Below are 13,007 nucleotides of genomic sequence, written 5' to 3' on the forward strand. Positions count from 1 at the left end.
TACTTAATCCCGCCCAGCGAACCCGCTTCTAAAGCCTGATTCTGAATTGCGTTCCCGGTACCTCCTCTCTCCCTTCCTCCTCGCCCGGACTCTCCCACACACATATTTCTTGGGTCATGTGTTTTTGATGGGGCGAGCGGAAACGTCACCACTAGGAGCCGGGAAAACAAATTGCTATGCCCGGCATCCGAAATATTCATTATTCAGTATCTCTTCGTAAAGTCCCCAAATCCCCTGTTGCCACCTAAAGGAACAGAAACCAGACTAATGAAAACCCTCCACACCCTAATAGCAGAAGCTTTTGATCCCTGGTTTTGTGATTGGACATGTTAAAGGCCGCAGTCAGGGTTCTCTTGGAAGTTGACTAACAGGTTGGTGTGGATGAGAGAGCAATTAAGAGACTATTAGACATTATAATCAAGGAAGGAAAATAATCCAGCTTAAACCTAAATCCTGAAAACATGACTTTATATTCAATCTTGTCTTGGGTCAAATTATAAATTGGACCTTATGGTTACAGAATCATAGAACTTGGCTGAAAAGAGGAAGGAAAAAATAGCTGGATGTGCCATTAAATGAAAAGTACTGTTGGGGCAGGAGGGTGGTTCAGTTGTTTAAGTATCTGCCTTCAGCTGGGGTCATGATCCTGGGATCCCAGGATCAAGCTGGCAGCAGGCTCCCTGCTCAACACAGAGCCTGCTTCTCCTTCTCTCCTCCTCTCTCTGTCCCTCCCCCGGCTCTACTCATTCTCTCTCTCTCTAAAATAAGTAAGTAGATTGCTTAAAAAAGAAAACTACTGTTTACTATGCAACAGTGACGTTAAGGACCCATCTGAGTCCCCTTTGCTATTATTAGAACACAGTAAGCTAGTGCAGAGAGGTGCCCAGGTCTCTTACTGTGTATCTATGAGAATGGCTGGAATCTTACTTTATGTTTGAGGCCATAGTTGACTTCCAGTTCCATAAGCAGCACACTTTTGCGCACGTTCAGAGTCTTCTGGAGCTCATCAAAGGTAGAATGGATGTCATCCACAATGCTGGTCTTTTGGTTGGTTAACTGATGAATGATTTCTGAGATGAACTGAAGGGCAGAATCGATTTCTGGGAGCCTGGAGGACAGTCATTAAAGATCATTATTTAACATCAACCCAGAAACAGAGAAACATCTATCTAAACACTATGTTTTGTCAAAAAACATTTTCTTTGCCTTTCATCATCTTCAAAAAAAGTAATAGCGGAAGAACAGAATAAATAAGACATGACATAATTAACTGCTTTTGAGAGAAGAGACTTTGAGGGTCCACGTCTACTTCATCTAATCAATCATCTAATTTTAATTATTGATGGTACAAAGTCTTGAGGCTCTCTAAACACCATGGCTTCTCCTCATTCTGAAGCAAGCCGTCTCCAACTTGACACTGTAACATTATAGGCCACATGCTTCTTTGTTGCAGGGGACTATCCTAGGTGTTATAAGATGTTTAACAGCATCCTGTCTTCTGCCAGATGCCAACAGCACCCCCACACGCAACTGTGACACCAAACTGTCTGCAGGTCATTGCCAAATGCCTCCAAGGGTAGAACTGCCCACAATTGAGAACCATTGTTCTAAATATATAGCTGTTATCTTTTCACCTAATCATATGAAAAACTTATCCAGACTCTGAGTTTCCTGGGAACATTTGCAAGCTTCCAAGTTCCTTTAATTATTATAGAATAACCACACTTTTCTCACTACAACTGTTGGTGATGATAGATTTTCAGTTGGTTGTTTACTTCCTTTCTCTTGTCTTTCTCATGTATCGCACAACTACCCTGTCCCCTCTTTTTCATGCCAAAGAGTAAGGCTGGAAGCAGGGAAACATAAGGAAAATTGAACAATCACTGGTTGGTACTATTTTGCTGGGCTCAAACAGAGACAAGCTAGTGACAGTCAACACAATGGTCCAGTATACCAGTATATGTCAGAAAGAGCAACTAAGAAAAACTCAGCCTGGTTTCAGGCATGGATTTCAGGGATCTCCCGGGAGCATTTTCCCTGAAAGTATTTTATTCTTTTAGTCATTCAAAGGTACTAAAACAAAAATGCCACCACTCATAACATAAGGAGGTTAGAATTTTACCAAGGGGCAGGGGATGACCCTTATCACTCACTAGTTTATGACTACAGATCCACCATCAAAGGAGAATTTATTTAGGTAGCGTGAACCTATTATTCCACTGAGGCCGGAGATCCAGAGGCCAAGCCTCATGCTCAGCCAGTCGGGAGTCTGGGGGACGCGTGTGCACCTTTTGTTGACAGCGTCCAGCTGGACCTGGAGTGAGGCCTTGTGCTGCTCCACCACGTCCTTGAGGGGGACTGTGGGGTGTTCCGCATGCTCCCCCTCAGTGCACTCCCGACACATGGCGGTCTCGCAAGACTGGCAGTAAAAGTCCATCACCTGTGGGTAGCACAAAAACAAGGTCTGGTTCAATACTACTAACCGGGTGCTAACTATACGCTAGGCCTTTAGTCGGCCTTCTCATGGAACACTCATGGCTTCCCCGGGATGTAGGCAGTATGTCCGATGTCACAGAAGTAAAGGAAGGGTATACTGTCTGTGCAGATCTCAAACAGAGGTGGGCCAGACTCCAAAGCTGCTGCTGTCCTCACAAAACCAGCTCTTCCGTGGCTATTACCTGAGAGCTGAATAGCATGGGACTGTGATGCTCAAGCTCTGTGATCTTAGGACACTTTCCCACTCTCTATAAATGCCTGAGGACTCCAAAGTGCTTTTATGTATGTGAATTGTATCTATAGATATTTATCTGAAAAACTGAAAAATTATAAATATTAATTTATCAAAAGCAATAATAAGCCCACTAAATGTTAACGTAAACAATATGATTCATGAAAGATAACTCTATTTGGGAAAACAAAAAAATGTTGTGAGGAGAGTGGTATTGTTTCCCACTTGTTAAATTTCCTTCAGTGTCTGGCTTAATAGAAGACAACTGGATTCTCATATCTGCTTCTGCGTTCAATCTGTTGTGACAGCACAGATCATATTGTCTCTGGAAAATTGCACTGTACACTCCTGAGAGAATGAGAGTGAAAAAGGCGTATAATGCCTTAGTATTATTATAAATATAGTTTTGATCTCTGGACTGCCCTCCCCACAAAGGGTCTTGGGTCCCAAAGGGTTCCTGAACCATACTGTGAGAACTGATACTCTTTCTATAAGAGATAAGCTATAGGGAGCAATTTGTACTCTGGCTCTATCACTTAGGTAACTTCACTGTGTCTCAAGTTTTCCTCTGTCAAATAAAGACAATAATAGTAACCTACTTCCTAGGCTTTGAGAATTCAGTAGGTTAATATGCACGAAGAAGTAGATGATGCTTGGCACTGGCACGATCAAGCAGCAGCAATGACGATATGATGATGATGATGATGATGAAGAAGAAGATGATGATATCATCCGCTTCCATGAAAATAAAGCCACTTATCCTGATTATGACGAACTCTCAGTAACAATATAACATAAAGCCTTTCAAAAGTCAGTTTCCGGGTGAAGGCATTCCCCTATTCTCTCAGCTGAAAATAACTTCTTCCAATTTTGAATTCCCAAAGTGCTTCTTGGAGGGAACTTTTTCTTAAAGTATAAGACACATACAGAAAAGGGCAAAAGTCTTCCTAAAGATTGGTGGATTTTCACAAAGTGAATGTTCCCACCAAAGCACCTTTATTTATACCCCATTTTATGAACTGTTTATAAGATATTAAGTTCCTGAACATAGGAAGTCCCTTACCCAGAGCCTAAGTAATTACTTGCACAAAGTAAGTATTCAAAAATTGCTCTTTGAATGAATTGTATGCTGTCTATAAGAGTCTCATTTTAGAGTCAAAGACACAAATAGATTGAAATTAAAAGGGTGAAAAAATATTCCATGCAAAGAGTAATCAGAGGAGAGCAGGAGCGGGGTGCCTGGGTGGTTCAGTTAAACACGGGATGCTTGATTTCAGCTCGGGTCAGGAACTCAGGATTGTGAGATGGAGTCCTGGGTTGGCGAGCTCCACCCTAGGTGTGGAGGCTGCTGAGGATTCACTCTCTCTTCCTCTCCTTCTGCCTCTCCCTGCTTCCCCCTCCCAGAAAAAGAAACAGAGAGAAAGAGAGACAACTGGAGTGGCTATTCTAATATCAGACAAAATAAACTTTAAGACAAAAGTTGTTACAACAGATAAAGAAGGACATTATATTATGATTAGATGATAAATTTATCAAGAAGATATGACAATTACAAGCAAATGTGTACCCAACAACAGAGCCCCAAAATATATGAAGTAAAAACAGACAGAATTGAAGGGAGAAATGAACAGTCCAACAATAGCTGGAGATTTCAATACCCCACTTTCATTAATGATCTAACACTTAGATAGAAGATCAATAAAGCAACTAGGCCTAACAGCCATCTATAGAACATTCTATTCAATAATAGAATATACATTTTTGTCAAGTACACATGGAAAGTTCTCCAGAATAGACCATATATTAGGTCACAAAAGTCTCAAATTTAAAAAGATTAAAATCACACAAGTATCTTCTCTGGCCACAATGGAATTAAATTAGAAATCTGTAACAGAAGGAAACCTGGAAAATTAAATAACCTACTCTTGAACAATGAGTCAGAGAAGAAGTCACAAGGGAAATTAGAATATACTTTGAGATGAGTAAAAATAAAAACCCAATATACCGAAACTTATGAGACAGCACTCAGAGCAAAATGTTAGTTATAAATGCCTACTTTAAAAAGAAGAAAGATCTCAAATCAATAATCTAAATTTCAACCTTAAAGAACTAGAAAAGAAGAACAAATTAAAACCAAAGCAAGAAGAAGAAAGAAAATAATAAAGATGAAAGTGGAGATAAACAAAACAGAAAATGGAAATACAATAGGGAGAATCAATGAAACCAAAAGTTGGTTCTTTGTGAAGATCAACAACATTGACAAGCAGGATACTAGGGACAGTTGTATGCCAACGAATTGAATAATATCGATAAAATGGATAAATTCTTAGAAACACACAAACTACCAAAGCTGACCCAAAGAAGAAACAGAAAACCTGAACAGACCTATAATCGGATATTGAATCAGTATTCAAAAAACTTCCAACAGGGGCACCTGGGTGGCTCAATGGGTTAAAGCCTCTGCCTTCGGCTCAGGTCATGATCCCAGGGTCCTGGGATCAAGCCCCACATCGGGTTCCCTGCTCAGCAGGGAGCCTGCTTCCCTCTCTTTCTCTCTCTCTGCCTACTTGTGATATCTGTCAAGAAAATAAATAAATCTTAAAAAAAAAAAAAAAAAAAAAAACCTTCCAACAAAGAAAAGTCCAGGACCAGATGCCTTCACTGATGAATTCTACCAAACATTTAAAGAAAAATTAACACCAACCCTTCCAAGCTCTTCAAAAAATAGAAGATGAGAGAACATACCCTAACTTATTCTATTACGCCAACAACCCCCAACACCAAAGCAAAAGACATCACAAGAAAAGTTCACATCCCTTGTGAATATAGAGGCAAAAATCCTTAACAAAATACAAGTAAACTGAATCAAGCTGTATATTAAAAGGATTATACAGTATGAACAAGTGAAGTTTAACCCAGTACTGCAAAAGTGGTTCACATACAAAAATTAGTATATGTAATACACCACACTAATAGAATAAAGTTGGGGGAACCCACATGGTCATCTCAACTGATGCAGAAAAAAAAAAATTGACAGAATCTAATACCATTTCATGATAAAAACATTTATCAAACTAGAAATAGAATACTTCCTCAACTTGATAAGGGGTTTCTACAAAAATCATACAACTAACATAATACCTTATGGTGATCCCCTAAGATAAGGAACAAGACAAGGATGACCACTCTTGCCATTTCTACTCAGCAATGTACTGAAAGTTCGAGCCACAGCATTTAGGCAAGAAAAAGCAATAAAATGCATAAACTCTGGAAAGAAAGAAGTAAGAATTTCTCTATTCTAAGATGATAAGATCTTATATACAGAAAGCCCTAAAGAATACATCCTCCACCCAGGCCTCCCTCCCCCACAAAGCTATTAGGACTAACACATGAATTCAGCAAAGCTGTAGGATACAAGATCAACAAACAAAAATCAGTTGTATTTCTAAATACTTTGCAATGAATAATCCAAAAATGAAATCAAGAAAATAATGCCATTTATACTAGCATCAAAGGACTAGAAAATACTTAAGAATAAATTTAACCAAGAAGGTTTAAGACTTGTACACTGAAAACTACAAAACATTGTTGAAAGAACACCTAAATAATGGAAATTAATGGAAAAATAATTCATGCTCATGAACTCGAAGTCTTAAAACTGTTAAGAGGGCAACATGCCCAAAATTGATCTATTGATTTAGTGAAATATCTATCAAAATTCAAGCATCTGTTTTCACGGAAGTGAACAAGCTGTTCCTAAAATTCAGGTGGAATTACACGGGACCCTGAACAGCCAAAACAATCATGGGAGGAAAAAAAATTGTAAGATTCAGACTTCCCAATTTCAAAACTTAGTACCAACATAGAATAATCAAAATACTATGTTACTGACATGAGGCTAGACATATTGAACAATGGAGTAGAACTGTAAATCCAGAAATAAAACCATATGTTTATGGTCAACTGATTCTTGACAAGGGTGCCAAGACCACACAATGGAGAAAAAAAATAGTCCTTTCCACAAATGATGCCAAGACCACTGGATATCCACATGTAAAAGAATGAAGTGGAACCTTTACTTTGCTCTAACTACAAAAATTATCTCAAAATAGATGAATGGCCTAAATATATAGGCTAAAACTATAAAACTCCTAGAAAAAAAATAGGAGTAAATCTTTACAACTTATGATTTCGCAGTGGTTTCCTAGATATGACACCAACAGCACAAGTTACAATAACAAAAAGCTGATAAATTGTACCTTATCAAAAAATCTTGTGCATCACATTGGGGAGGAATGTGCTAAGGTGAGTGCTGTGAAATGTGTAAGCCTGATGATTCGCAGACCTGTACCCCTGGGGCTAGTAATACATTATATGTTAATAAAAAAAAAAAATCTGGTGCGTCAAGGGCACTATCAAGATACGACCAAGAAAATAAAAAGAGGGGCACCTGGCTGGCTCAGTCAAGAGAGGATGTGACTCTCCATCTCGGGCTTGTGAATTTGAGCGCCACATTGGGTACAGAGATTGCTTAAAAATAAAAGCTTTAAAAGAAGAGAGAGAGTGAAAAGAATAGGAAAAAATATTTGCTTGCCAGAAATCTGATAGGATGAAGTATCCAGAACACATAAAGAATCCCTACAACTCAAGAACCCAATTCAAAAATTGGCAAAGGACTTGGAGAGACATTTCTCCAAAGAAAATATACAAATGGTCAATTTGCACAAAAGAAATATGCTCAACATTATTAATCACTATGGAAATCCAAATCAAAACTATGAAGAGATACTCCATACCGACGAGGATGGCTAGACTCAAAAAGTCAGACAATAACAAGTGTTGGTGAAAATGTGGGAAAATCAGAACTCTCCTACTTTGCTGGCAGGAATGTAAAATGGAGAAGTCACTATGAAAACAATTTGGTGCCTCCTCAAAAGCTAAGTACAGAATGATTATGTGACCCAGGACTTCCACTCCTAGGTATATACCCAAGAAAACTGAAAACTTACATCCACACGATAACTTGTACACAAATGTTCAAAGCATTATTCACAACAGCCCCAAAGTGGGAACAACCCTAATCTCCAACAGTTGATGAAGGGACAAGTGAATTGTGGTATATCCAGATGATGGAATATTATTTAATCCATAAAAAAGGCACAAAGTTCTATATACTACAATGTAGATGAACTTTGGAAACATTATGCTAAGTGACAGAATCCAGATTCAAAACAGCCCCTAATTTATGACTGATTTATATCAAATGTCTATAATGGACACATCTATAGAGATAGAACGCACACTGGTGCTTGCCAGGGGTTAGGAGAAAGATAGAATGGGGAGTGACATGATGAAAAAGTTCTGGAATTAGTGGTGATACTTGCACAACCTGTTGAATATACTAAAAACCACTGAACTGTGTATTTTAATTTTTTAAAATTATTATATTTTTATGGAGGGAGAGTAAGTGGGTGGGAGGGGGGTGGGGAGAAGAGGCAGAGGGAGAGAGAGAATCTTAAGCAGGCTCCATGCCCACTGAAGATCCTGATGTGGGTGGGGCTCGATCTCAGGACCCTGAGATCATGACCTGAGCCAAAATCAAGAGCTGGCCTGAGTTGTATAACTTAAAATGGTTGATTACTTTTATGTTGTATGAATTTTCCCTTAATTAAAAAAGAAACGCATCTTTGAAGAGATAGCAGTGTACCTGGGTAATTGTCCCCGGTTTGGTCTCCTAAGTGTTTCTTGGAAACAAAGGCCCTAGAATCATTCTGAAATGTGAACAAACGACCAGTCATTCTCAAATGCTTGTGCTCAGGTTCTGACCTCTTTGACTGAGAGGTCACTGTTCGAAGTGTGAGACTCAGCGGAGCTCATCCATTGTGAGTGACATGATGCTGGTGTTCCTAGGGTGGATGGGCCAGAGGCTAGGACTAGCTTATTTTTGTTGACAGGTAGTTACCATTTGTGAAAGTGACAAGGCAAGAAGTATGCATTACTAACATAGTGGGAAGGGTGGTCAGGGCCTTGTGGCCATTCTGGAGCTTGTGCAAGTGGGAACTTGTTAGTAATAGGGCATTCTTTTTTTTTTAATTTAATTTAATTTAATTTATTTGACAGAGAGAGATCACAAGCAAGCAGAGAGGCAGGCAGAGAGAGAGGAAGAAGCAGGCTCCCCGCTGAGCAGAGAGCCCAACTCGGGGCTCGATTCCAGGACCCTGAGATCATGACCCGAGCCAAAGGCAGAGGCTTAACCTACTGAGCCACTCAGGCGCCCCAGTGGTAGGGCATTCTTAATAAGGCTCTCTCCTTTGCACCTCTTAACATCCTCGTTAGTAAGGTGCCTAAGCAAGCCATAACAGGGTTTAATGATCATTTGTGTTCCAGGGACCACGAGCATGAGCGCAAATGTCTGCTTTACGTGCAAAGAACCTCTTAAACCCCTGACCACTATTCCCATTCTTCTTTGTATTGAATAATACAGCCATGACAGTTTAATTAGAAGACAGATAGTGTCACAGCACTTAAAGCAAATGACAGGCTTTCATCCACGTGTGCTAATCAGCACCAGGCAGTTATGAGGACAACATCCTGCTTTATTGTTAATTATCTGATTTTATTAACCTTCAGATGCTTGAATTGTTTTTAAAGATTTACCCATGGCAATTAACTGCAGCAATTTATCTGCAATACTCATGTATTTGACTTGACTATGCAATGAGGACCCCTGTTTCAAAGCAGCAGCAGTGAACTCCTACAATCTTTGATGAAACAATAGAATGATTCAAGACACATGCTGTTAATTTCCAAGGCCTCTTGCTAGTTTATAAATTATATGATTACAGCACAGAGAAAGCACCCAAACAATGCTTTATTTATTTTTTAAACTTTTTAAAAAAGATTTTATTTATTTATTTGAGAACGAGAGGGGGGAGAGGGTCAGAGGGAGAAGCAGACTCCCTGGGGAGTTGGGAGTCTGATGGGACTTGATCTTGGGACCCTGGGATCTTGACCTGAGCCAAAAGCTAAAGGCAGACGCTTAACCAGTTGAGCCACCCAGGCGCTGCCAAAACATGCTATTTAAATAGCATCATCTACCTCAAGGAGGTTCAAACTCTAGATAGATTTAATTTTTAGTGGATTTGATGTGATGCGTTTTTTGTAGAGGAACAAGACAAAGTTTTAACCTAAAGGATTCTTTAACTTTGCTGGAATCACCATCTCTAAGAGTGATTCTGCTTAGCAGTTTTGCGGGATCCAAGGGTCTCATTTGCTGAGCTGTGCTCAGGAAATACATCTTTTTAAGAAATTCTGTTTGTACCTCAGGTGGCACAGAATATCCTTCTCCCTTCTATACTGCATATACAGGGTGCTCTTACTCATTAAACACAAAGGTCTATATAAACACACAGTCATACTCACATATTGGAAAAATGTCACTTGTTACCATAACATCAATTTCAGTGGCTACCCAATAATCAGTTATAGGGACTTAACCATAACGTAACCATTTCCCTAATATTGCACGTTCAGATTATTTCCAATTTTGCTATCACATAAATTTTTCAATTAACATTCTTCTATCTTCATTCTCTTCTCCAGCAGTTTCCTCAGAAATATTTCTATTCATGGAATTACTGAATGAAAGGATAGGAAGTTGCATAAAACACTCATTGCAGTTCGACAAACTGACACAAACTTTCTGTAGAGCAATTCACACTCCCGCCCACGGCATAGGAAAATGTCTCCCCTATCCTCATCAGCACTACCTATTATCTTTAAAAACCTGTACCTAATTTGAAAAGATGTGATTATTTGTGAAGTTTGACATTTTTTCTCAAATGATAATTAGTCATTTTATATCCTTTGTGAATTTTCTGAGTTCTTTGCCCATTTTCTCTCATGATATGAATAATTTTCTTTAATTATTAATGCTTACATAATACGAATTTGCTGGGGCATTTTAATTAAGAATTTTACAGTTACTGTTGGGGTGCCTGGGAGGCTCAGGTCATGATCTCAGGGTGCTGGGTCCAGCCCCAGGTCTGGCTTCCCACTTAGCAGGGAGTCTGCTTGTCCCTCTGCCTCTGCCCTTCCTTCTTCTCATGTACTAGCGCTCTCTCTCAAATAAATAAATAACTCTTTAAAAAAAATCCTTTTAGCTGTACTGATATCTCTTTATTAGTCCTCATTTGATGCAGTCACATTTCCCTTTTGTTGGTTTATCAGGTGTCAAATTATTTCATTAATTAAAAAAACAGCTCATAGATTTATTAACTCAATTGTTTTATTATCTTCAAACTAAGTTTATCTTTATTATTTTCTTGCTCTTGGGTTCCATATACTTACTTTGTTTTCCCTAACTCTTTGAATTGAACTTTTTATTTTATTTTTTTTTTAAAGATTTTATTTATTTATTTGACAGACAGAGATGACAAGTAGACAGAGAGGCAGGCAGAGAGAGAGAGAGGAGGAAGCAGGCTCCCTGCTGAGCAGAGAGCCTGATGCGGGGCTCGATCCCAGGACCCTGAGATCATGACCTGAGCCGAAGGTAGCGGCTTAACCCACTGAGCCACCCAGGCGCCCCTGAATTGAACTTTTTAAATAAAGAAAATAAACCTATAAAATTTCCTGAGTACAGATTGGACTTTACCCTATACATTTAATAGATAAGGTTTTCACTTTCACTATGTTGTAAATCGTCTAGTTTTGCAGGGTTTTTTGATTAAATAATTATGAGCTTTTAATAAAGGTCTGGGGTTTTTCTATAATGTATGTTACTAATGCAACTTCAATGCACTGTGGTATATGAACTTGGTCTACACAAGGGAAAAAATACTGATGGATTTTAGTGACCTAGTTTATGACCAATTTTAATGGCTCAAATTCTCATAGTCTTAACAGCTTAGTTGAACAGATTTTAGCGTATGACGTTTTATTTGTGGGAGGCAGATTCTCAAGTGAAAGAGTACTCTCTTCCCTGAAATTCATCCTCTCTTCTCCAGGCCCATTGGTGTCATTCTCCCACCCCTTAGCATCTCTTATCTGGATCACTCAATAAACTCAAAATTGATGTTGCAGCCTTGCATCTCTGCTACTCCGTAAGTCCAGGAAAATATTCATCTCCTACTCAAAAGGTTTTCATGTTTCCCTATTGCATACGAAATTTAGGTCAAACATTTTCCCCATGAAATTCATAGCTTTCACAATCTCTCCCCAGTTGTCTTTCTAGGCTCCTCCCAGTATCCTTCAACTCACCTGTGCTCCCACGGCCAGCGCCCATCTCCATGCTCTCACAGCAAGGAGCTACAGGCTGTTGCCTGAATTCATGACACTCTTACTTTCACTTATTTTTATTATTATTTTTACTTATTTGACAGAGAGAGAGAAAGATCGCAAGTAGGCAGAGAGGCAGGCAGAGGGGGAGGGGGAAGCAAGCTCTCTGCTGAGCAGAGCCTGATTCGGGGCTCGACCCAGGATCCTGAGATCATGACCTGAGCCGAAGGCAGAGACTTAACCCACTGAGCCACCCAGGCGCCCCTACCTTCACTTATTGATGTATTCTTTATAGTTGTCAATATTTCTCATTCTATACAATTGCTCTCTACATCCCAAATCTAGACCAGTGTCTAGAGTAGATCTCCTAATATTCCTAAAACTTCACTCCTCTATCAAAGCAGATTTCCAGAGAGCTCCATGCCTGGACTAACTTCAAGACAACTCTTGTACCTGGTAGAAATGCCCTCACAGCCTAGTATTTAGAATGTGAGCTCTAGGAGGAGACGGCTTCAGCAGGAGCCCTTGTGAGAGACAGTCATAAGAAGATTGAGCTGGGTGGCTCAGTCATTAAGCGTCTGCCTTTAACTCAGGTCATGATCCTGGACACCTGGGATTGAGCCCTGCATTGGGCTCCCTGCTCCAAGGGAAGCCTGCTTCTCCCTCTCCCACTCCCCCTGCTTGTGTTCCTTCTCTCTCTCTCTGTCAAATAAATAAATAAATAAATCTTAAAAAAAAATACTCAAACTAATTGAAAACATCTTTTAAAGTTCCTTTTACAAAACCTACATAGTAATTCTCCCTTGGAGAACATTGCATAGAAAACCACGGTTATTGACAGCCTGATGTGCTTTCAATTAAATAATGAAAGATATGGAATCCGCAATGTCTCTCTTATTTTGGCTACCTAAAAGCTTAGGATTTTATTGCTTCCTGGTCTAGATTTTACGATGTGTCAATCAGCTTTGGGACTTAAAACTGTTCAAACTTCAGTTTCTTGGTC

At 39.4% G+C, this 13,007-nt stretch overlaps 1 protein-coding gene across 8 annotated transcripts in view; it reads right to left on the bottom strand.

Annotated features, from left to right (window-relative positions):
- Nucleotides 1–13,007, bottom strand: part of TRIM2 (tripartite motif containing 2) — a 113,952-nt gene that overhangs the window by 33,790 nt on the left and 67,155 nt on the right. For all 8 annotated transcript variants that reach the window (XM_004758085.3, XM_004758084.3, XM_045078310.1 and 5 more), the window contains exons 4-5: nucleotides 2,289–2,440; nucleotides 928–1,108 (exon numbers count right to left, since the gene is read on the bottom strand). In XM_004758085.3, the coding sequence (XP_004758142.1) occupies nucleotides 928–1,108; nucleotides 2,289–2,440 (333 nt within the window). The remainder of the gene's footprint in view (nucleotides 1–927; nucleotides 1,109–2,288; nucleotides 2,441–13,007) is intronic.

This window comes from Mustela putorius, unplaced genomic scaffold (assembly GCF_011764305.1).
Source record: "Mustela putorius furo isolate JIRA1106 unplaced genomic scaffold, ASM1176430v1.1 tig00000242_pilon_pilon_pilon, whole genome shotgun sequence".
Taxonomy (NCBI): domain Eukaryota; kingdom Metazoa; phylum Chordata; class Mammalia; order Carnivora; family Mustelidae; genus Mustela; species Mustela putorius.